We start from the raw sequence: 26,848 nt of genomic DNA, 5'->3' as shown, positions 1-26,848 counted from the left end.
AGATCTCAACCCTCCCGTTTACCTCTAGCTAATGTGGAATAAACAAACACACAGTAATTTGCATTTTTCTATCAGGATTTAGCGAGATTTTTTATGAGATACTTCCCATACATATTGCCGAAATTTCTCTTAAAAATGATCAACCCATTATTATGGCATATATAGCCTACTATAGACATAAAAAAGTGATGAAACTTAATTTAGCCAGGCTAAATTGGTCTTTGGACGTGACGGAGAGCCAGGGGGAGACGGACGTTAAACGTGTGGGCATTGCATTTGTAAATAACATATTGTATACATTTTATTCTAGACAACATATATTGTCCCTTTGTAAAAAAGGTTTGTAAAAACACATCCTGTCACACCATGTTTTACACAAAACTTTTTTAGTGTAACAATCATACACTACAAATACCTTTCTTACAAGGAGATAAAACCATGTCGACTAAACATTAAAATGTCAGACCTAAATATTTTTTGTCTAAACTTTGTGTTTTTCTATTAACATTTTTATATCGCTTTGAATATTAATCGTTTGAAAATATCTACTATAACGTTTGAATGGTTTTCCATCGGGGTCTATTAAGAATTTTTCAAAGTTCCATGCGATATCAGTTCTTGTCACCGGCTCCCATATAATAGATAATGGTGATTTCATGAAGCTAACAACATCGTCGCTTGGAAGTGGAAGGCGTTCACGAAGATATACAAATATTGGATGAGCATCTTTACCATTTACATCACACTTCTCAAACAACGGAAATTTAGGTTTAAATCCTTTCCCTGGTCGAACATGCTCAAGGGCATTCAGGATTTCTTCGCCATTTCCATTTTCCTGCAATGAGAATAAAAAACTTTGTAAATAATTATTGAAACTATCGTAATGTTGTTGAAACGATGCAAGTGATAGAAAATTACATGAGAGATCAGTGGGAACTTGCCAATTGGCGAAGAAGAAAAAACACTTTTAAATCTTTCTCTTCATTAAAAATAAGGAAGTGTGGTATGATTGCCAACGATACAAATATTCACCAGAGACCAAATAACGTAGATGTTAGCAACTATCGGTCACCGTACAGCCTTCAGCAATGAACACAATCGTATATTGAAATATTTGTAGGTTGCTGAAACATTTTGAATAATGAACCCTCCTTAGATTTTCATCCATGGATTTTCATCAATCTTGACTTTTCTGAAATTACTTACCTGATGCCCGAACTGGTTAGAAGGAAATCCCAATACCACAAGCTTATCTCCAAACCGTGAAACAAGCTCGTTCATTTGAAGGAAATCCCTGCTTGTTGTTCCTCACATAGAAGCCACATTCATCAAAAGAATTAATTTCCCTTTAAATTTGCTTAGGTTGACAACATTTCCTTTAAGATCTTTAGCTGTAAAGTCATAAATTGTCTTATACTGAACCGGACATTTTACGTAAGCAGACATGTTTGTGGTGTGTTTATGTTAAGACAGGTGTAAGAAGGCGGGTATTCATTTGTGTATATATTCATATTCGATCAATGTAATTCATAGTTCAATAAATTTGTTAAAATCTCCAGGTTGATAAAACAAATGATACTTAGAATGCATATAATTGTATAATTAATGTAGTCTACCTTTAAATAACTTGTCAATATTCAACTTTTCTAGACTAGGGCCTGCAGTACATGGATTCGATTCAATTGTTTCAATGACTTAAGGTCGTACGTTCTTTAGTACTTTATTGTGTCGTGTATTTACTGTTTGAATTTTTAAGAAGTTATATATTTTGAATAAAAATTTTATTTTATACTAAAATTAGGAGGCCGCATTGATTTGGTTTATGTGCCAGCTTTCAGGAATTGCTCATGCGTCGGAAATTCACAATTTATCTGTAGAGACATTTGCAATATTAACTGAACGTGCGTTAATTATTCATTTATTAATCTTGTTTATGTAAGCGATAGTTAGAAGTTTTCCTTGGAATAAGTTATAATATTGCATGCGTACAGGAACGTGTCGGTTCATTTTGTAACCTTTATATATATACTGTCAGGTCTGATGAAAAAGCATTTGTTGATTCAACTAATAAAGTTGACCAAATGTGTATAGACAATGTTTTATTGATTAAATCAGACTAACAAAAAAGCCATTTACAAGGAGCTAGGTAAATAGGCTCCATAAACTTGCAATTATATATGCACATAATTATGACAGTCTGCATGTGTTCTTGCCCCAACGAGTTAGACTATTCGTATCATTTATGTCTCGGGCACCGATCGGGCACCGATCATAACGACACATCTCTTAACACGATTACAAGTTAAATGTATAAAAGTTTAAATTCTAATCTTTCTTTTCTTTTACTTTAAATCTAAAATAGGTTTTACACTATATCGTGGTTTTATATAACGTGTTTATTTAAAGCGCCGATTAATATTCTTAAAACATATCTATTGCCTAACTTTTTTAATGTGGTATCAAAAGGCATTAGATCCTTCAAACAGAGTTAATTTGTGCAAATTTTCATGGCATATCACCGGTGTTTCCATGGTTCCATAATATACCAACAGCTCCGATTTTTCAAACTGGTTACTTGCTTATTCAGTTGTTGACTGTACCGGCTATCCAAATTTATAACAGAACCAAAATTAACTATAGTTTAACTTTACTGAAATACAAACTGGTTACAGGAAGTCAAACCATAACCATCTTACTCTTATATCCAAACCATTACGGGAACAGTGATACCAGTTTGCCAGATACCTGTATATAAGAAAAAAGTACTATACCTGATGTCCGAACTGATTACAGGGAAATCCCAGGATAACCAGCTTATCTCCAAATTTGTCGATCAACTGGTTCATCTGGGTAAAATCCCTTACAGTTGTTCCTCAGAGAGAGGCTACATTTTCCACAAGTATAACTTTTCCCTTGAAGTCACTAAAATTAACTTTCTTCTTAGGTACACATTTAAAGGCCGAAAATTGATGAAAATTTTTGATCGATGCTGAACTTCTGCTGTCTTCCATGACTGTGAACAGATAACTGTTTGTTGTTAACCCGGATCTATGACTTTATACAGTGTTTGCATTAATCAGTCAATAACAGCTCACGTGTTCAATGTTTAAAGTTTCGCCTTCAACAACGATATGTAAAAATCGTCAAGTTAGTGAAAGTGAAGTGCATTTAATGTGAAAGTGTAGGTTGTAATATATTGACAGTTGTACGGATGTATTATGATGAGGAAGGATATGAATAAATAGGTTTTGATCTTCTAATAAAACAGTATACAAAATACATTTATATTCTTGAATTCACGGTAACTTGAATTTAAATTGACCTTCCCGTAAAACGCCTATATTTGTAACTCTAATTTAAGATGCTTTTACTGTAGCAATTTATACTTTATTTCATGTTAGTCGTTTTACTTCCTCAATATTCCGCATGTGCATGATTTTCTACGTGACTTCTTTTAGATGTTCTTCAATACTTATTTTATTTTGTGTTTCAATTTTTCATTAAACACCGATTAAAAGATAGAGGGAAGAAGGTGTTACCTATTAAAGCACCGAAGTCACATGAGCCAGCAAATCAATGATCATCAATGATGAAAAATATTAGATATGGAATACCGTCTCGATGCGTTTAAACGGACTCGAGTGCGAGTGGTCGTGTGTTTGAGCACCTTCTTGTTAAATCAAAGAGTTCTGATCACCGGCTCGGTCAAACTTAATACTTATAAATTATTATTTGCTTCTTCTTCGAAAAGCACCTACTTCTGGGAGTAAGAGAAAAGACTGGTCGACTCGGAATCAGAATAATGTGTCCGAATATAATGATGTGATGGTCACCTTGGAGATTGTTACTTTATAGGATAGCACGTAAAAATATTCCTAGTCAAAAGCATCGTATATCTATAACTCATGAATACTTTATTGACCTGCATATGAATGTTATATTTGGTACTTGACGTTATGCAATCACCAGTTAATCCACTGATCAAATATGGGGGATTACTAAGACATTACAAAATAGCGAAACAGAAAAGAAGAAAAACTATATAAATAGCATATACACTAAAACAAACGCAAACGCAAACACAAACACAAACACAAACACATGTAAACAACAGACATCGAATAGTTTTACCAAAATGACTAATTGATTGATTGGTGTTTAACGCCACTTTCAGCATTATGTGCTATTTCGTGGCGGTCAGTTTTTATTGGTGGAGGATCGAAGTCGGATTGCTCGGAGAGAACCACCGACAAAACTGACGGAACGAAGCGTGATATAAAGCAATCCAGAAGCCAGCTAAGGATATCTTGTTCTGTGTAAGGTGTTTGTAGTAGTATCATGTTAAGTTATTCCGGGATATTTATCGAGAAATACCGTGTTTTAAAAGAAATGGACACGTTTATGAAACAAAACTTACGTAATTTTGTCCAACGGCGTACTGGGGAATGGACCCCCTTTTTCAATATTATTTGTTTGTGTTTTACATTTTTCTTTAGTAAACATTCCTTTATATTTTAATTTATTTTCACGTTTTTAATGTGTTCTTAGTCTTATCCATATGTGTGGAAAATCAAAATAGAGGGCCATCATATTTAAACTATATAGTGTAATATCGTATGGATAACAGCAAGAGCACATTAGATCAGTAAAAATAAGTTAAAATAATAAGGGGTATTTACTGTTCTAAAAAAAATCAAAACACTAAAACAAATAAGATACAGAAAATCGATTTTTCCCTAGCGCCTGTTATTTATTATTAGAGCTTGATGTATTGTGTAGCCACCTGTCTACTATTGAAAACTATATGTTGCCCTCTAATTCGGTCCATGATAAATCATAACTTAAAAGGTTATTGAGTATGGATAATATCTTTACTTTCTCTCAAGAATAAGCATATAGACAAATTAAGCGAAGAAGGTGTGCTTAAATTTATTGTCCAGAGGGGAAAAACGTAATACTTTTCATTATTCAACTGCACCCCCACCCCCCATTTTTCAACTGTATTCGGCGACTTATTTAGAGGACAACTCGCCTCGAGCTCTAAACGAAGTCTATAAATCTGCATCTTACTAATATATATTTTCTTGTTTTGGCACATACTTAATTATGGACCTCATTAAATACTCGAGTTTCAAACAAATCTAATGCAATTAAGATTTAAATTATCTGCATTTTCTAAAACTTAGATTTGTTTTTTGTCAGAAATTACCAAAAAAAATCTTATCTAGTTGGACTTTGAGACACTGATACAAGATTTCCATTTTACATAGAATATCATAAATGTTCTTAGATTTAGGAAGGGGTAATACTTTAACAACCTTTATGTTGTTTCATATTTTGAAACGATGAACTATATCGTGTTTAATTTGTAAGACAAAGTACACTTGAACTATGCTGTGTGTCTGGGGTAGTTAATGCACACATTAGCTTGCATTATCCACATTATAGCATAGTATTTTCCAATGTCATGTGTTAATCTCAGGTTATTATTTGTGACAATGTCTAGCATTTATTGATCTGTTGATTGGAGGTCCCAAAATTAGGTGCGTATATGCAAGTTATTGATCAGTTGACTGGATGTCCCATGATGCAAGTTATTGATTTGCTGATTAGAGGGACCAATGATTAAATACTTTTGTGTACTGAACTTAGCCTTAGATTATCACATTTAAAATGGGATGCACAGTTATCCCCCCCCCCCCCAAAAAAAAAACACAATATATAATACATCACAGGACAAGTGGTATTACTTGCTTCTTTAACCAATGCGGTTAAGGATGGATGGTTGAAGTGCAAAACCGGCACCGCATTTTTGTTTTCAATTTTGTACAGGTTTGAAGGATATTGTTGTTAGCTTAACGCCCAGTGACAAATATTTCACACCTTTTAAGGATCAGAACAATCATATATACGAAATCCTAATTTAAAAATTGAAATCTTTATTTACAAATTAAAAAAAATTAAATGAACAATCCTTAGCATAAATTCTCTTATAATAAGTAATTTTAAACATTTATCATTTGACACTGAATGATAAAATTCCCAAAGTATTGCAATTAAAATAAAGTAACAATTTTCATATATATATATCACATAGTCTAAAAAGTAAAATTATAGATATCTAAAAATATGCAAACTTTAATTACTTTATCCCTATTACTGTGTTCAAATTAAGTCATAGATGACACTAAAATACGTTGATGATCACTGCAAAAATAATTTTCTAAGTATAAAATCCTGTGCAGAGTTTTACAAAAAATTTGCCGGATATCTGTATAATTCATAATATTTAGTAATTTGTCATTATGTTCATATTTTTGAAAAATCGCATTGAGTTAAGAGCATTTGTGAAATAAATGTACGTTATATCCTATATTACTGTACAAGGGATATTTCATTAGAAAATGATTTTATTTTTATTTTCGAATGCTATACAATCATACAAAACACAACACGTTCTACTGTAGGCGTAGGCTGACTGGGTTATCTTAGCGAAAAGGGGCCATATAGTTCGTCTTTCTATTATCGGAAAGTTTAACTTTATGTACGATTCAGTTTTCACAAAGTTTTTGTGCATACGATACGACCGAAGCTTATTCCCATTTCGTGCTTTAGATCTGCATGTTATATAGAGTTCTGTATATATCATTTTGTATTGTCACGGTCGTCAAGTGTATTGTTGATATAGACACAAGTCATTTACAGCATCTCTAACATTCAAACGATTAATGATCTCTTCAGAAATTACATCAATTTCTTTGCCATGTATTCCACTTTAACATTGTATATTGATTTTCTGGTTTCATAAGTACGTAAAATTCGGCACAAAAGTCTACAAAAGTGTATACACTGTTATGTTAAACATGATGTCAATCACATATTCCATCTTATCGCAATATTTTGTGTATGCTAAAAAAAAAAGACAGAAAGTATTTTCATGCTCTATTTTGGATGGCAGTGATACAACTAAACTGCTTAGTGCCCCCCCCCCCCCAAACCGCTTTCGTACATCAATATTGGTGTTACTGTAGATGAGTATAGTTTGATATATACTTTATGCGGCATACCTGCACTATTTTTTTTCTATTTACGTTCCTAGGGCACATCTAGCAGTCTTTGCCAATTCTGTTGCCTTTTTCACAAAAGTCAGAATGTTCATAAATCCATGCATATTCCAAGGTTTTTGTAACTGCCACTATAATCGATGACGTTATCAGAACAGTGGAACAAAAAGTCTGATTAACTGCAAGACTGGGGTAAAAAATTAACAACTTAGTCTTAACAATGTTGATAGACAATTTTCAATTTGAACATAAAGCTATCACTACATTGACTGCATACTTTGTAAATTGTTCTCTTCGCGCGGTCGTGTGCTCTCAACGGGATATCTTCCACGTATAAGAGAATATTTATTGAATATCGTCTATATTCACGCCACAGTTTAAAGAATTGATACGTTCTGTCAAATCGTGTAAGTACACATAAAATAGTGTAGGCGACAAAATGCAGCCCTGATTCACACCAGCCTCAACTTCGATATTGTTAACACGAACATGACTTCTAAATTAGTTGTGCAATGATTGCATATTTTCCTCGTGCACCAGATCTCTGTAGTTTGTACCACTTTATTCCATTGAAATGATAACTTTCCTAGCTTATGATTTGAAAAAAGAATAAATTGCTGAGTCATTTTTCAGGACCTCGGCAGATATATTGTCTATTCCTGCTGCTTTACGAAATTTAGCATGTATTGGGGCTTCTAATACTTCTTCTTTGGAAATTGGTTAATTTAAACATGTCACACTTATTTCAGTACTACATATTGTCCTGTCTAATGGATCATTTATAACTTCGTGACGCTTGAATAACGTCTCAAAGTCATTTCTCCATTTATCTAAAATTTTCGTTCTGTCATTAGTCGTCCTGTCGTAATTATCAACCAAACACGTTTTCTATCGTTTGCAATTTCGATTTTCTCAATCGACATTAAAAAATCTCTCTGGTTTTAATATTATTTAATTTGTCTTTCAGTTTTTGTTGTTGTTGTAATTGTTATTGTCGTTATACTTTCTATTCATTCTGTCAAAGGATTTTTTTTTGTTTTGCAGACAGAAATCTTCCTTTAATGTTCGCTTTCTGCTGCTATAACCAGTAAAACGTAGCCATATCCTATTCACATACCCTTTTCCAATGACTTCCTAATTCCTCATTCCAAAAGGGCTTATACCTCCTACGTCTGCCGGTGCCTGAATAACTTTCATGTGTAAAAATATGAAAAATAAGGAGATGTGATATGATAATCAGATTGCCAATGAGACAACTATCCACCAAAGTTCAAATGAAATGGATGTAAGCAATTACAAATTATAAGAAACCACACGCCTTCAACAATGAGAAAAACCAACACCGTATAGTGGGCTTTAAAAGGCCCCGACATGAAAAATATGAAACAATTCAATTGAGGAAACTATAACGGCCTCATTTATAACAAAACAATTTACGAAAAACATATTGACAGACATAATCCAACGACAACCACTGAACTACAGGCTCCTGACTTGGGACAGGTACATTAATAGTTTGTTATACTAGTATACAAAGTTTGTTTTTCATTTCAGTTTTTATCAAAAATTTGAATTCATCGAATACATGATAAACGCCGTTATTTTTCGATTCTCGCTATGGTTTGCATAACATCCAGTCTTATTTATTATATAATGCAAATTGTTTGTACTTGAAATGGCTTTTCGTGTGATAAATATAATTTTAAGTTAGTGTTTTATCTGGCTAACATTCACCAAAACAGTTATTATTTAGTCTAGATGTGGCACTTAGTACCGTATGCATTTTTGTAGCATAAATGATTGCTGTTTTTACCTCCTGTAATTTTGCAAAAGTTAAGTATATGCTAGAACATTACTATTTACTTAATCATTGTTTTTGGCTGCACTATATACTCAAGCTGAGAACGGAAGATAATATATGATGTTTTAGTCCCAGACTTAAGCTATGGCGAGGGCATCATCTTTATATAGTTCAGTTTTAGAATAGATTCTAACACAGTATGATGGTTTTTTATTTTCCGAAACTCAGAATACACACTCTAGCTCAATCACCGGGAGTCACTTGGTAAATTATGATTGTTTGTCGTTTTTTTAATCCTAGAATCGTTTGTTTGGCGTAATTAAAATAGTTGATTATAAAATGGTGTTTGTTTCTTTTGTGTGTTTCGTTTTTGTTAAAACCATTCCATCATAGATAAATAGCAGTGTTTTACAATCCACAAACTTAATCCAATTTTAGATGACAATTGTAAGGTTCCATACTGGGATGTTGTTGTATATCAATACAGAAGACTGGATACATGAACGTTCACATCTTTATTTTTCCATCCAACATATATACAGTCAGTTCATAAAACATATATACAAAACAGTTATCATGGCAACATACATTAACCCGCCCGGCTACTCGCAGATCGAGAGCGGGGCGAACCGATGCGTCACATATATGGTTCTCTCTCATTTTTCTCCTCCTTTTTTTCAAAATTAACTTTTATAAAACATATGATCATAGACACGTTTTTAACTTACAATTTCAAGCATTTTTACAACTTGACATGACAACTATATTAAATTTCTCATGGCAGTCTTCATACCAAATTCATCATGTCAAACGAAACGACTTTTCCTTTCGAATTCGTAATTTTCCTTTCATCATATGACGGGAAAGTTCGATTGGCTCCTTATTTCTCAAGTGACTCAGGCATGGTGAAATATGATAAAAATAGACCAGTTTCAAGTCAATGAACGTAATATTTTTTATATTAGATAAACTGGCAAATATCAACAAGGATATCTGAGATATCATAAATAAATTTGACATAGTTTTTTTTATGGTAATATTAGTTGTAAATAAAAATAAGTTTTACTAAAATGTCTAAAATAATACCTGGGACCGATACATAATATATTAGTCCCAGATGATACCAACTTTACTTTTTCTGTGTAAGCTAAAACGGTTTGAAATAGTTTTCTATTTGTTGTAATTTTATTATCTATTTATTTTCAAATGCAAATGAAGACTGAAAAGTGGACTGGTGTGGACTTGCAAAGATTTGTTATACAGTACGTTAGATAAAGACGTGAAGGACGTACGTCCTAGATTTATTTTTTAAATTGTTTTGCTCTAATTTGTTACATCAAGAGTAGGTAACTCGGTAGAGGCGCTCCAGTGCAGGTGCGAGGTAACTTCCGTCTTCCTTGGCAACTGCTACAACAAAATATGGCGTTATCCAAGTAAAGAAATGTGGGTATTGGTAAATTTAAATGACATTAATAATGATTATTTATTTTCCTAACATATTCAACCTTTGTGCATAACGATTAAAAAATCCTTAGAAATTCTTAGCATTTGTTTAGATGGTGATCATGAGCATTTGAACAAGTTATTACATTCTTTTACTTTAGTTTTAGGTTTTTTGGATGAGACTTAGTTAGCTAAGGTTTGGACCCTCAAAGTTTAAGTTAAAGAAGGCCCAATTTATATCTGCTACATTTAAAAGACTGTCAATACAGTTATTTTAAAGGCATATTCAAATATTTATCTAACTCCTATTTTATCATAAACAGGTGGGAATGCCATTAATCACTGATGCTTGTGAATTGATTAATAGATGGTTCAATAGGTGCTGCCAGCAATTGGTGGAACTCTCTAATTAATTCATGAAGAACAACACATTTTTGTATTAAAGCAAATTACACACGGAAACATTAGATTTATAGCAGATTCAAGATGCCTATTGCTCAAACAAGACTTGAAACACTGCAAGTATGCAAACTTTTGCAATGTGTGAGGGAAAAGGACAAAGAATCTATAGAGAAAATGACACTCCATGGAGTACCTCATCTAGTCAATTATAATGATCAGAATGATGGTTTGACAGCTCTTGGAGTTGCAGCAACTTCAAATGATGATGACATGATAAGATTTTTATTGCTGCTTGGTGCACATCCAGATGTGATGGACTTCAAGGGGCGTTCAGCTGCAATGCGAGCAGCTGAGTATGGTCATGTTGAATGTCTGGTAGAGCTTTGTAAAAATGGTGCAAACATGAAACTAACAGATTTGGAAGGAAAAGGTAAAAACATAACTGTACACTTGTATGCATGCTAATAATTGAAAACTTGTTGCCTCCAAAACAAGTACTTTTCTTGAAAGAGTAAATTTAGTGATTTTTCAGTTGTTCATCTCTGTATTCAAAACATTTCTATGTTTGACCTTTTCATGAACTTACAATTTCCCCAAGAATTAATCACTAGAAAAAGGTTTCAAAAAGAGATGCATGTAATTGTATTCTTCTAAGCCCCAACAACTGAACATATAATACAAAATTCATATTGAATTTTTTTCCTGTAGTATCGTAAACCCCTTGTGTCAATAACACCGCCAACACAACATGTAATTGGGAATATGAAGACAGTAGCCCAACAACACCATTTCAAAAAATAAAAACAGGTTTTTGAGATGGGCATATTGTCTTCAATGATAGACACATGATTTTGGAATCATAATTTTGATTTCTTGAAAAAGATATAGCTCTGGACAAGAAGACCAAAAGATATCAAGGAACTTTAGTTTTTAAATAATGATGTTTTGATAAAAAAGTAAATTATTACAATTTAATTTATATAATTAAGAGGTCACATAATTTTCAAAGTATATATTATACATGTAAATGTCACTATTATTACATGCTTTTGTCGAGCCTGCGACTTTTGTCGCAGAAAGCTCGACATAGGGATAGCGATCCGGCGGCGGCGGCGGCGGCGTTAGCTAACTTCTTAAAAGCTTTATATTTTAGAAGATGAAAGACCTGGATGCTTCATACTTTGTATATGGATGCCTCATGTTACGAAGTTTCCGTCAGTCACATGTCCAATGTCCTTGACCTCATTTTCATGGTTCAGTGACTACTTGAAAAAAAAGTTGAGATTTTTTGTAATGTTAAATTCTCTCTTATTATAAGTAATAGGATAACTATATTTGGTATGTGTGTACCTTGCAAGGTCCTCATGCCCGTCAGACAGTTTTTACTTGACCTCGACCTCATTTCATGGATCAGTGAACAAGGTTAAGTTTTCGTGGTCAAGTCCATATCTCAGATACTATAAGCAATAGGTCTAGTATATTCGGTGTATGGAAGGACTGTAAGGTGTACATGTCCAACTGGCAGGTGTCATCTGACCTTGACCTCATTTTCATGGTTCAGTGGTTATAGTTAAGTTTTTGTGTTTTGGTCTGTTTTTCTTATACTGTATGCAATAGGTCTACTATATTTGGTGTATGGAATGATTGTAAGGTGTACATGTCTAGCTGGCAGGTGTCATCTGACCTTGACCTCATTTTCATGGTTCAGTGGTCAAAGTTAAGTTTTTGAGTTTTGGTCTTTTTTTCTAATACTGCATGCAATAGGTCAGCTATATTTGGTGTATGGAATGATTGTAAGGTGTACATGTCTAGCTGGCAGGTGTCATCTTACCTTGACCTCATTTTCATGGTTCAGTGGTCAAAGTTAAGTTTTTGAGTTTTGGTCTTTTTTTCTAATACTATATGCAATAGTTCAACTATATTTGGTGTATGGAAATATTTTATGATCTATATGTCAGTCACGCAGGTTTTATTTGACCTTGACCTCATTTTCAAGGTTCATTGCTCAGTGTTAAGTTTTTGTGTTTTCGTCTGTTTTTCTTAAACTATAAGCAATAGGTCAACTATATTTGTTGTATGGAAGAATTGTTAGCTGTACATGCCTGCCTAGCATGGTTCATCTGACCTTGACCTCATTTTCATGGTTCATTGGTCAATGTTTAGTTTACTTGGTTAATGTTAAGTTTATGTGACAGTTGTAATATAGCTTTATATTTAGGACTATCAACATAATATCAATGATTAGGAAAGAAGGCGAGACATTTCAGCGTGTGCACTCTTGTTATAGGTTTTATGTGTATTTCTTTTCAGGTATATTGTTTTACTGTATAACACCAACAGAAAGACATTCTAAATGTTTAGAAATTGCAGTAGAAAATGGTGCTGATATCAACAATATCTCCAAAGAAGGTATACCTGTTCTTATGTTTTCCTGTGAAACTGCTTCAGAAAATGAGGATACTTGTATATTGCTAATGGAAAAAGGAGCTGAACCTAATGCCAAACAAGAAGTAAGATTAACAACAGAATATATTGGGAATTTTGGCTGATTTATGATGCAATTTCTAATTAATTTGGATTGTCTTGACTTATTTTAGATTAATACACATTCAACAGTAAAATCTGATTCATTCATATTTATATGATAACATTACATGTATGTTTCATAAGAATCAATACTTTTGATTGGCTGAAAGCAATTGCTAGACATTCCAATATCAAAAAGCGTCTCTCAATAAAATTTAACATTCATGACATATGCTTGTCATGACATCGTTACATCATTGCATAGGAAAACAAACAAAAAATTTGCTAAAACTCTTATTGCATGGTTGTAGCATGAATATGTAATTATAAGAATTGAATGCTTCATATTTAGAACTAAATATACTTCTTTCAAAGATTTTACACCCCAATAAAACTACAAAAAGAATCATTCAATTCTTAACCCTTTTCTCCATATGAAATCTGATAATTAACGATGTTTGATACCTTGTTTTTGTGCAGATTAAGATTTTGTTATTCATTTTTGCAGAAAACTGGAAAAAATGCACTTATGGCAGCAGCAGCTAGTGGTAGTGTAAAGGTTGTTCGTGCTATCCTAGAGGCTGGTGGTGATGTGAATGCTATTGACATTAAACATGGCCATGCTGCACATTATGCCTGTCAGAGCGGTAATCTACTAGTCTTGGCCTGTATGGCTGGGTATGGTGCACAGTTTGACCAGTACAACTCGGACAATAACAACCCAATACACTTATCTGCCCTACATGGACATGGAATGTTTTGTAAATTCCTTGTACAAAGAGGTAAGTAAGGTTATTACAGTTTGACTTGTAATGCTTTAGGCAAAAATATAGAATAATTTGCTTCCAGCCTCCTAACAAAAAAAAAATAGGGTATGTAGATAAGGTTCGTAGGGAGGAAGGAAACAAAACTATAGAAACTACATTATTGGTAAATGCGGAGATATTAAATAAGTGATAAATGAAAACGGGTAAGATTTACATCACTTACTGGTATCAGCTTTGTATATGATCTTACTCCATGTGGATTCATTATTTGTTATGGTACAAATGTATAACTAATAAAAAATCCTATTGACACCAATGGTATAGTCAAATAACAAGATTAGCTTACTGTTGCCTTGAATGCAATAAGAGAGAAAAAATACAAAATAAGTTAACTTTTATCATGGATACTGTTCAGTAGAAGCAAATAACAAGATTAAATTACCTTTACTGTAGATAAAATTGTTGGAGAAAATAAATTCCATGCAAACAACGTAGTACTGTACATGCATTGCATCAAATTTGGGGATTTTCCACAATAACAAAAAATGCTTTTCCCCCCTTATATTTATAAAGTGTAACTTTATTGTCATACATTGTATGCACTTTTTCACTTGAGGGTACTTCTTATGGAAATAAAAGATATTCTATTCTATAATGTTGGAATGAAGACTAAAATAAATTCCTACACAAATCATTTCTTTTTTATTTAATCTTGAATATAGGCTGTAATCCCAAACCAAAGAATAATGATGGTGATGTTCCAAAAAATATAGCCAAAGACAAAGACAATAAAGAAGCAATGAAAGAATGTCGAAAAGCTGAAAAGTCATTTGGTAAAGTTGGAAAGAACAATGAACCTTGGGCAATCCAGTTGTATGACTGGGTTTATGAAAAGCAGAAGAAACTATTAGACAGATTTCAAGCATTTGATACTGAAGACAGTGGTAAAATCATGAAAGAATCATTTAGTGATGTGCTACAAGGTATGAATGCTCCAGTTGAAGAGGAGGATATGAAGAAATTAATTCTAGCTCATGATAAAGCTCATGATGGAAATGTTGATTACAATGATTTCATTGGGGCTAAAAAGTGGGTAAATAAAAACTATCTTATGAGTGCATTTGAAGGCAAGAAAAAGAAAAAGAAGGGTGGTAAGAAAGGAGGAAAGAAGAAAGGAAAATTCAAATTGGTGATGCCAGTGTGTGTGAAAGAGGATGGACCTAGAACATATGGTGGAGGACCTCCAGAAATGTTTATTGAGAGACACATAAATTTCACTGACACTGGAAGATTTGATAGAGACAAGCCACCTCACCATCCTCTTCAGGATGATTCATCTTGGTACCTACAACATCCAGAAAGGATGTACATAAATGTTACTGATGCTACTAAAAATGGTGACTTTGATTCTCTTAGGACTGCATTCCAGAAAGGATCACATGTTGATACCAGAGACAAGTATTATAAAACTCCTCTCATGTGTGCATGTTCAGCTGGGAATCTGGAAATGGTCAAATTTCTGCTCGAAAATGGGTAGGTTACATACTGGTATATAACAATTGAAGTTCATGGTCACACTAAAAGTTACATATATTTCAATGGGTTCTTGTAAAATTTTTGTACATGTTTTAACTTTCTTAAAAGTTTATGCTTATTGTCAAAAATTAGGGTTGATTGTTTAATTGATTTGTACTTAATGTTTAGAAGTTAAAATTACATGCTATTTAGGTTGATGATATGTTGATGTCATATGAATATACACTGTTTTGCATTAGACGGTCTAGACCTGTAAACAACATATTGAATCAGATTTGTGCTAGCTCACAAGGTAAAAATTCACAAGAAGACATGTCAGTTGTCACCAAGACACATTGTCGTAACTCTGAGCTGACCATCTTTTGTTTTTACTCCAAAATGCAGAGAATAAAAATAAATGAGATGATGTGGTGTAAAAATCAATGAGACATACATGATGTAAGCCCATCAACTCAATAAACCAACACATTAAATGCAAAAGACATGTTAAAATCAATTAACCTTGTTGGGGATTAAAAATTATTCCCAACTTCAGATAAGCAAGCTACCATGAGATCACTGAGGCAATAAAAAAAACTTTTTAAAGCAGAACATTTGTATATTTGTTGAATGTTCAAATCTATATACACCTCAAGATTCATACATTTGTACATGTAATGTTCTTTTTGTTTCTATACAAAGTACAAGAACACTGTTTTTCTTATTTTAATATTGTTGAAGATTAATAAGAGGTTTTTTAAATGTTTTTGTTTATATGAGAAATTTAACACAGAAATTTTTGTCTCTATTATTAGCTTAAACCAACCTCTATATGTATAATGTTTTCTGTTTTCTAGTGCCAATATAAATGCTCGAGACAATTTTAAGTGGACGCCATTGCACCATGCCTGTCATTCTGGTCAGTTAAATGTTGTAGAATTTCTGATTGAGCATGGTGCAGAAATAGATGCCACAACAATGAATGGTGGAACACCACTAACAAGAGCTATAGAGAGTTCCAAAGAGAATGTGGTGGCTTACCTAATTAGCCGAGGAGTCAGAGTTCAAACTGAAAATAAGAAAGGTAAAAATATATAGTAGTACAATATTTTCTGACATTTAAATGGTTATATTAAAACCCTATATTTCAGTGATGCCTTCAACCAGATGAAAAAAAATTAAGGTAGCTGGGGTCTAAATGTTCGGCAATAGATTTTTCTTAAACTTCTGTAAAAGACTTCTGGGTCAATGTACTTTCAAATTTCAATATAAAAACTGGGGGTCACAGAAATTGCTTTTTAGTTAAAACATATTTTAATTAACAAATCACATTTATTTTATATAGGTTATATAGAGGAAACTTAATTTTCCCTTATTGAGGAAACACTAAACAATAGAATTGGTTAAAATTCAATGAGAGAATTGCTTTTCATAAATAATACCAAAATATCAAATAAAGATAGGGGTTATGGGCCTTATTTTCTAAAAATATATCTGCCCTTGATTTTAAAACGATTATTTTCTGAAAAATTTAAAAACCCTTAATGACACTTGAATTTTTTTATAAATTCAAGATTTAGATGTTTCTGTTGTATATTGAATGATACTTGATAAAATACTTGCATCATGCCCAGAAGGGATGCTCAGAAAAAGACACCCAATCTACCTTAACACATTACTGGTAATAAAATAAAAGGTTTGTTGTAAATCATGGGTATTCCTCTTTCCGTCACCAGTAAATTTAACCGACTGGTTCATAAAATTGCATTAATGTAAAAGAAGTGGCATTAAGTCTTAATGAACAAGCTATAATGAACTTAGAATTTATTTGGGTTGTAGTTTTTCAAGATACAAAAAAATTGTTAACAGTGGCATTCATGTTCTATGATCTATTACCAGATATAAACTGCCCAATACTATGTTTCATTTATTGTTTTTAAAACTAGGTCACAATCCAATGGATTTAGCTTTAGCTTGGGCTGATCCAAGGGTTATAGATGTAGTTCAGTCTAAATGGGAGAGTTTACCCACTCCAAGTGACAAGAAAGGGGGAAAGGGAAAAGGAGGAGGTAAAGGCAAAGGAGGGGCTAAAACAGCTAGACCAGCTTCAGGGCCAGGAGATCAGAAAGAAAATCAAGCTCCAGCTTCACAGGTAAAAAAACCAGAACAACCAAGACAAGATTTGTACAAAATGTTATATCAATCCATTTGATTAAAAAACAACCAGATTAACGTATTTACATAAATTTAGTTTATAGCATTTAATTTGTTACAGCATTCTTTTCATGTAGGATGTATCCCTTGTCTTGTTGAACACCATCATTTAATACTTAAATGTTCTTCTCTTCAAATATTTATGTGCCAGTATTGACATTAGGAAAAATATACATCTAAAACCGAAAGGTAAAGTTAATTAACACTAAGACATTTATTTATGGTGTTGAACCTTGTTTCTTGCAGGCTGTAGAAAATTCTTACTACTAATGAAAAAATTATGCATGATATATCACAGTTTTCATGTAACTCATTTTGCTCAAAATGATTTCATTGCACAATGTGTCTAAAGTTTGGCTTTAAGTGCAATTATAGACCTATATGTCTATTAGGTAAATTTGCACTTTGAATTCTTTTCTCACTAAGAAATAAAAGTATGCATGTAAAAATTCAAAGTTTTAGAAACCATAGTGGGAGTTACTTATTTTGTTTAGCATTTTTTGTTGTTGAGTCATTTAAAAAACTAAATGAATTATTACAGCAAACAGGAGAACGTTTAACGACCACAGGTACCACTACGGGTACAGACCAACAATCATCAATTGTAAGCCATTAGGGAGTGGTCATATCTGTATAGATTATAGTATAAATTATCTTTTATATAAGGTTCAGGAATATTAGTCTTTACTCTGTGGTATTACTTATAACTCTGGTATTATTTGGATTATATTATTACTCTGTGGTATTATTTGGATTATATTTTCTAATATATTACATGATGACACATACAAATGCAAGGGCTAATGTTTTTTCTACTATATATTTCAACATTTGTTAAGATATTTGACAATTTAAGTCTACCTACCCATAAAAAAAATGTTTCTAATTTGCACATTAATCTTCAACTTTGTCATCTTTTTTTTTTAATTATCACTCACAAACATTAGAGCATATCTAATGATCTAATCCCCCTTAAATCAACTTTTTGAGAGAAAAAATGGCATGGGAAACCAATTTCAGATATGGAAACATATTTGGTGATCAAAACATTTCTCATTTTATAAGATTCTTTTAGGGAAAATATTTTTAATTTTTTATAACTTGACCAAAAAGATATCTATTTATTTTCCCAGCTCCATGTGGTGAGGGGGACACAGAAATACCAGGTGTCCATCTGTTGTCCAGGCTTCTTAGCACTCTCACATGTGCAATTTTTTCCAGATTTTTATTAAACTTATATCATAGGTTTATATCAGCAATGTCTTGGACAAGTATGAAAATCAGTGCCGATAAACTATTTTTGTCTCGCCTTGACGGAGTCAAAAAGGGAGACATAGGTATGCTGTTTCCGGCGGCGTCAACAATGTATTAGTTTGTGATTAGGTCTAGTTCATGGTGAACCACTAGTGGTAGGTCAATGATATTTGGTATGCAGTTGTATTAGCATTGGCACATCTCATTACCATGGAGTTTAATTGGCCACGTCCCCTCAGTCAAGGTCAATTGACTTTGAAACTTTTCATAGTCAACATGTATTAGTTTGTGATTAGGTCAATTTATGGGGAACCACTAGTGGTAGGTCAATGATATTTGGTATGCAGTTGTATAAGCATGGGCATATCTCATTTCCATGGAGATTATTTGGCTCCACCCCCTTAGTCATGGTCTATAGACTTTGAAAATTTTGCTAAGTTAACATGTATTAGTTTGTGATTAGGTCAGTTCAAGGGGAACCATTAGTGGTAGGCCAATGTTAATTGGTGTTCAGTTGTATAAGCATTAGCTCATCTCATTTCCATGGAGAATATTTGGCCCCGCCCCCTCAGTCATGGTCTATTTACTTTGAAACTTTTGCTTAGTTTACATGTATTAGTTTGTGATTAGATCAGTTTAAGATGAACTGCTAATGTTAAGTCATTATGTTCCTGCCGTAGCGGTGGGGGCATTAAGTTTTACCCTTCTCCGTCTGTACATACGTCCGTCTGTACGTCCCAATATTGGTTTCCGTTCTCTAATTTGAGTTTGCCTCAACCAAATGTTATGAAACTTATACACAATGCTTATTACAACAAAACACAGATCAAATTTGAATTTTGGTGGCATCACTTCAACCGTTCTAGAGTTATGCCCCTTTATAAATGGAAAATTTCAAAATTTTTAGTTTCCGTTCTTTAACTTAAGTTTGCCTCAACCAAATGTTATGAAACTTATACACAATGCTTATTACCACAAAACACAGATCAAGTTTGAATTTTGGTGGCGTCACTTTAACTGTTCTAGAGTTATGGCCCTTTATAAATGAAAAAATTGCAAAATATTTATTTTCTTCTAAATGTGAAGTAATTTTATCTTCCTTTGTCCATGATTATAGTTGAATCAACTACAATCAATGCTTTATACAATGCAATGTTTAATTTTGACTTCCAGTGATAAAACACAGATCAAGTTGAATTTGGGAAGTGTCACTTTAACCATTAATTAGTTATGCCCCTTTATAATTCGAAAGATTGCAAAATTTTTAGTTTCCATTCTGTAACTTAAGTCTGCCCCAACCAAACATTATGAAACCTATACACAATATTCATTTCCACAAAACTAAGATCAAGAACAAATTTTTTGTTTCCGTTTTCTAACTTTAGTTTGCCTCAATCAAATGTTATGAAACTTATACACAATGCTTATTACTACATAATACAGATTAAGTACGAAATTTGGTGGCGACACTTTTACCATTCTTGAGTTATGTCCCTTTATAAACATAAAAATTGCTGAATTTTTTAGTTTGTCTCAACCAAATGTTATAAAACTTACACACAACCGTTCTAGAGTTATGCGCGTTTACAAATAGAAAAATTGCTGAATTTTTAGTTTCTGTTCTCTACTTAAGATAGCCTCAACCAAATGTTATGAGACTTACACACAATGCTTATTACCACAAAACTCAGATCAAGTTCAAATTTGGGTAGCGTCACTTTTATTGTTCTTCAGTTATGTCCCTTTATAACTATATGATATGCAAGCGGGGGCATCATCTGTGTCCACATGTGGACACTATCCACATTTATTGATATTTGGTATGCAAATTTATTGGCATTTGCAAGTATCGTTTCCATGGAGATTATATAGCCCCACCCCTGATCATGGTTCATTGACTTTGAAACTTTTACATAGTTTACAAGTTAATGTTTGTGTTTAGGTTTGTTTAAAGGGAACGACTTATAATAAGTCAATGGTATTTGGTATGCAGTTGTATTAGCATTGGCACATCTCATTCCATGGAGATTGATTAGCCATCTCATTCCATGGAGATTGTTTAGCCATGTACCTTCAGTCATGGTTCATCGACTTTGAATATTTGCATTACTTACATGTTAAAGTATTGCAATTTTAATTTCAACATTTGCATTATCAAAATTACAAAAAGGCGAGACATATCTCTGTGATAACAGTTTATTAAAAGAGTTATGCCTCTTGGAAATATTAATTATATGAAATATTGCATTGTTAGTGCTCTCATGTATACAATTCTTGCCAGATTTTTATCAAATTTATATCAGCAATGTATCTGATAAGTTTGAAAATCAGTGCCGATCAAATATTATTAAAGGAGTTATGCCCCTTGGAAATATTAATTATATTTGCTCTCAAGCCTTTATTTTTCTAAGATATTTGTAAAAGGTTTTAAAGAGGAAAAAAGAGTTTTTTTTATTTATTGTCCTTGGAAAGATCAAATATGTGCAACACGGGGGACATTGCAACTTTAAATTGTGTTAAATGTTGTCCAAATCAACTGTAGTTAGTTGGTCTTCAACATGTTTGGTAATGTTTCAAAATCTGAAATCTGATTGACAAATATTGCCATATTCCTGTTGTCATCATTTAATATATCAAATAGATATATATATATATGGACATATCTTGCACTTCAGAATTATTGGAGTTTTCTTCACTGTGTGAGTTATCTCCCTTGAGAATTTTGTTTTAATTTGTTGTATTGTTTTTGTTTCTAAATTTAGTTGTTTTATAATTTTCATTAGATACTTTTTAAACATTTTATTGAGTACGAATGGTACATTCCCATGGTAATATGATATGATATTAAATAAAATATTGAATCTGAATTTGTAAAAAATGTTAATTTTAATGTTGATGAGTTGGAATGCATAGACAGTATATATATAATTTCAATAAATTTTATTTAACAATTAGCCAGTCTTATTTAAAAGGTTAAGTAAGAAGATGAAAAATATTGAATTTAAAAAATACTCATTATGGCATCACATTTAAAAATAAAACTGATGTCCTTGCCTACCTTGTATACACATTTAAGTCATTGATATTTTGGATTTTTACACAGGTACCCTCAAGAGCATCCTCAGCATCAAATTGATGTAAGCAATTTGGCAAGAACTATAAAATTGATTTTAGATTGTCATCCCCTTATCATACATCGGGTATATTACAAAATTTACATCTGAGAAAAATAAGGGGTATGCATTCCCATAATCTTTATTACCTATACAACAGTAATACAAATATTTGATAGGGGATGAGAATCTAGAAATGTTTTTGGTTTGGCCTCAGTGTGCTGAAATCACCTTTTTAATTATGGTGTGGTATTAAAGCTTTGATGGTCACAATGATATTCTGGATGCATTTTGAGCTAATTTCTTATTTTATAATTTATAATTTTATTTTTGTATAGTAATCAAGATAAGCTGTTTAGAACCAAAGGGTAATGATATGTAGAATTTTTTTTTTTATAAATACTACTATCTGCCAGTCTTTAAATAAGCACTCTGCATCTAGATATTTAGATTAATTATGTTTAATTTAGCTGAACTGTAAATGATTTGCTTTCTGAAAAATCAATTTTATAACTATATTAGAGACCTCCTTACATAAAGTGTAAACTGCATTTTTTTAAATATACAAGTTCATTCAATTGTCACTTTTCTGAATTGATAGTTTTTTTCATGAAGCAAGTCATGCTCTTCAAGCAAGGGGTGATAGAAATTATTTAATAATCATATTATCTCCCCTTGTCTTTGGGTGCCTGTGTGAAATCCTCTACTGTAATCTAATATTTAATGTTATTAATTTCATTACTATTAAAAAGCAAAATGGACATATTTATTTGCTTGGTAGTTGTTTTCATAAATATCAAATAAATCAAGGGAAATTTCAAAATAAGTTACAGGATATATTTTATCATTACCTACTTAAAGTCACATAAATATACTGGTAATAATGTTTTTTTATTTGAATGCTATTTGTGTTGAAAAAAATCAATGTCTCATAGTCATAAGAACAGTTCTCTTAGGTAAAGTAACAAGACTGAAAAAAATGTGTTACAGTTCCATTTATAGTACAGAATTCTATTATTTAAGGAATTTATGAAAAAGCATGACTCTAATATAAGATCATGGCAAAGTGTGATAAAGCATGCAATCATGTTTCACCTTATTGTATCTGACAAAAAAAAACATTTCTTCACATCACTTATGAAAATATATTTGTTTTGATCATATAAAATAAACCATAGATATAGCAGTAAAATACTGCATGTCAGAAAATTTCTGTGGCACTTTTAGACTGTTTCAGAATGTTTAAAATTTAGTTTATAAAAACATTAATTATTCACTGAAAAAGTGCATACAAATCTATAGTTTTAAATCAAACTCTTATTACTGTTTGATTTAAAACTATAGATTTGTATGCACTTTTTCAGTGAATAATTAATGTTTTTATGAAATATATATTAATATTTTCTTCAAATGTTGTTCATTTAGTAATTATTAAATAATAACTTTCATGAAGTTTTCTGTGTACTGTAGAAAACAAAATGTGTATATTAACTACAGTTCAAATGAATTTGTCCATTTCTTTTTCAACCAATGTTTGATATGTATATCAGACTATATCTCACTTCTATCATATGCAAACATCATTAATATAGTCAGTCATTATGATTCATAGTATAGTATTGCTTGTGACAATTAATGTCTCTAATCATTGTTGTGACAGTTTTAATTTTGTTATCACAGAGTGTTTCTTTTATATGTTACTTTCAACATTATTAGCTAATAGAAAGTCACAAAATTACATTTTGATGATCACAAAAATGCTATTTCAATAAAACACCATTTAAAGAATATAACTACAATACAAAACATCTTGTTCTTGCCATGTTTCAGCTCATAGACAAATGTAATAATGGCTTGTTTCTGATACTATTATTTTTTAAGGTTTTTTAAACCTTCTTTGCAGTAAAATGGATTTATTTACTTTTAAGAACAGTTTTATTTACAATAATGCACTGCCTTAACATTCTCTCAAATTAACATGGTCAGCTATCAGTCCTTCTCTGTCTTTAAATTATGATTGTAAAAAAATGTACTTAGAAATTCAGGATACTGAATATAAACTTCTATAATAGCATATATTGAAATAAGAATCAGAATAAAAGGATAATTTTGTGCAATAGCAGTTTGAAACTTTGCTTGAATTTTTCCTAAAAAAAAATAGAAAAATAAGTATTGGTTACTAGTTTATAACTAGTAGTACTTGTACTGGTAAAAAATCATTTATAGATTAACTAAGTGCGGTTAACAGTAACATTGCATTATTTCTTTTCTAACCCTTTTTTAAAAAATACATTTAAAATCACAGGATGTGTTATAATGGTATTAATATTTACGCACTTATGCTTTGCATGGAAAACACATTCATAAAAGCCAGTTTTTATTTTTGAATTTTGATGTTCTTTACATACAATGTGAATTTATTCTCAAAAATATATTTGTGCATCAATACACATTTAATGCACTATTATTGATATAGAAGACTAGATTTTAATATTTTTATTTTGTATTGAAATAATTTAATGCTACTCTCTTTTACAGAATCCATATGGTACAAGAGATTTCGAAGATGGGCCTCCAAGACAAAGAAAAGGATCAATATTACGTGCTGCTTCAGCACTTGCCCAGGGTTTAGATGAACAAGAAGATATAACATATATTCCTTTAAGAGCCTGGGTACCACAACCAACAACTGAAGATTTACTACAAGAAAAACAGAAGAAACGGGACCAGTTTACATGGGAAGTGGACTTTGATGACTTTCAAATGCCCTTCAATAAAAATGTTTCTAATCGATGTAAAGCCATGGAAAATGAAGATGACTGATTAGTTTTATTACACATAGTTCATTATTTAACAAACAAATTTTGAATATGTAAATTACCATATTTTTCTAATATAAATCTTTTTTTTTAAATGGAAAAGACAATATCTTCCATCTTTCAACTGCTAAGTCTTGTGCCAAACAAAAGGAATGTTTCTTTGTAAATTTTACAATAAATCATCTGTGGCCTTTAATTACTGAATTCAGTTAAATTGAAAACGTTTGAAAATTGTGTAAAGCACCATTATCTTTAAGAAGTACACAAATTTCACCTACTGAAAATGATGTTCTAAAGACTTTTTCAGATGGAATAATTTATAAAATATTTTGTTTTCTGAATAGTCATGTTTTGAATTCCCTATTTACAAGAATTCCATAGATTTATTTTCATGTCACTCATATTTTTTATGTAAATATTACTGTTTATTATATATTTTCAGAGTTTATGAATGCCAATACATGTATTTTATTTGCTGGTTCATTCTGTGATAATATTGACTTCAAATTTTGTGTGATATTTATGAATGTGCCTGACAGTTTTACTTATTTTAAGATACATTGGTTACTTTTTATGTTGAAATATGTGCTTATAATTTGTCTGAATTTGTTTCAATGATCTAGCTTTTTAATAAATTAACGAAAATTTGTATCTCTAAACAATACTTAAATGTGTTTGGAATACAAAAATGTGAAGCTACCTATTAATTTTGTAATTTTACAGTTTACATTGGCATTTCCAAATACTTAAATTTTTTTCAACAAATTTTTATATAACAATTTGGTTTTATTTGAGCAATAAATGATCCCCTAAGTTCTAAAAAAAGAACAACTATAAGAATGAAGATACTAAGAAAAAATATTTTCCACAAATATAACTTAACTTAGCCCATCTTCTTGCAACTAGTCTGTTCAACTCAAATTTTATTAAGGGCTATTTCAAAAATCAATTGTTATTGAAAACAAATTTGCTCAGTTGTAAATGGGTAAAGTGAACTGATTCAGGATCAGAAAGTAAGTTTCCTAAATAACTCTTGATCAAGGTTAACTTGAACAGACTAGATGTAACAAAAAGGGACATGGGCACATATTTTCTTTATTATAAACTAAATAAATTTTGAGACCCTGAACCTTGGGTTTAGAAGGTCCATCTGACCATGATGCATGATTGTCCAAAGTGTAAATGTACTAGATTTAATTAACGGTCTATTTGAAATATATGAAACATTGTTCTGTATTTGATGGAAAAATTGAAACAACCATAATGTTTATTTTACTATAATCTGCTGATTTATCTGAATAACATTGTGATATACATGTATTGTTTTTCCTTTGGCACACAAACTCTTGTTTTGTTGTTTGCCAGAGACAATTGTTCAAGTCTTAAGATAAATAAAATGTTAACAATTTGGTATTTTTTTATGTTCACTGAATAGATCTTTCTTGTACAAAAGTTATATTGCCTGATAATAGATTGTCAAAGACAAAATACAATTACCTGTTTCTAGGTTATGAGTATTTGATTATTTGCAACTAAATTTTCCTTTTAAGTCAAAGACCCAAACATTCATGATTACTAAATATTTATACAACTTTGATATGGAGAAAAATATGGAATAACTGGTAGAAGGATAAGACAACAATTCAATGAAAAACTACTTTATAATCTAAGAAAAAGACTTTTGTTGATGTTCATCCTTACAGTTGCTGAAAGCTCATTGGACTTAGCATCAACACCGGACACTTACTCCTAGTGACTTCATAATAATTGCTACATGTCTTTTAAAGAACAAGTGCATGGTTGATCATAAACAATATGAGGTAAAGAGTAAAGTCATGTTACTAATATGTAATTTACGAATTAATGATAAGAAATACCGGTACTGTAAATTAAGAAATTATTGCGATTTTTAAAGAATGTACATAATATG

At 31.6% G+C, this 26,848-nt stretch overlaps 2 protein-coding genes across 8 annotated transcripts; one reads left to right on the top strand and one right to left on the bottom strand.

Moving 5' to 3' along the window:
* Positions 1 to 288: 288 nt before the first annotated feature.
* Positions 289 to 3,197, bottom strand: LOC127732733 (glutathione peroxidase 2-like). Of its 2 annotated transcripts, none has more exons than XM_052241931.1 (2): positions 2,772 to 3,197; positions 289 to 835 (listed from the first exon to the last, which is right to left on the bottom strand). In XM_052241931.1, the coding sequence occupies exons 1-2, from the start codon at positions 3,009 to 3,011 to the stop codon at positions 482 to 484; spliced, it is 594 nt and encodes a 197-aa protein (XP_052097891.1). In that variant the 5' UTR covers positions 3,012 to 3,197; the 3' UTR covers positions 289 to 481. The 2 variants fall into 2 exon arrangements, with proteins under 2 accessions (XP_052097891.1, XP_052097890.1); XM_052241930.1 differs by lacking the exon at positions 2,772 to 3,197 and adding an exon at positions 1,207 to 1,495.
* A 7,032-nt stretch (positions 3,198 to 10,229) lies between these two features.
* On the top strand, positions 10,230 to 26,329 carry LOC127732716 (ankyrin repeat and EF-hand domain-containing protein 1-like). 6 transcript variants are annotated; one of them, XM_052241902.1, is made up of 10 exons: positions 10,230 to 10,308; positions 10,632 to 11,140; positions 13,021 to 13,220; positions 13,745 to 14,018; positions 14,726 to 15,536; positions 16,376 to 16,602; positions 17,465 to 17,670; positions 18,274 to 18,336; positions 22,438 to 22,467; positions 24,638 to 24,786. In XM_052241902.1, exons 2-9 carry the CDS (start codon positions 10,795 to 10,797, stop codon positions 22,438 to 22,440), a joined length of 2,130 nt encoding a protein of 709 aa, XP_052097862.1. In that variant the 5' UTR covers positions 10,230 to 10,308; positions 10,632 to 10,794; the 3' UTR covers positions 22,441 to 22,467; positions 24,638 to 24,786. The 6 variants fall into 6 exon arrangements, with proteins under 6 accessions (XP_052097862.1, XP_052097861.1, XP_052097859.1 ...); XM_052241901.1 differs by lacking the exon at positions 22,438 to 22,467 and adding an exon at positions 22,090 to 22,123; XM_052241899.1 differs by lacking the exon at positions 22,438 to 22,467 and having other exon boundaries at positions 24,638 to 26,329.
* The last annotated feature ends 519 nt before the right edge of the window (positions 26,330 to 26,848 follow it).

The sequence above is a fragment of the Mytilus californianus genome, unplaced genomic scaffold (assembly GCF_021869535.1).
Source record: "Mytilus californianus isolate M0D057914Y unplaced genomic scaffold, xbMytCali1.0.p SCAF_26, whole genome shotgun sequence".
NCBI lineage: Eukaryota > Metazoa > Mollusca > Bivalvia > Mytilida > Mytilidae > Mytilus > Mytilus californianus.
The sequence above is the reverse complement of the archived record's forward strand: the minus strand, read 5'-3'. Positions and strand labels throughout refer to the sequence as shown.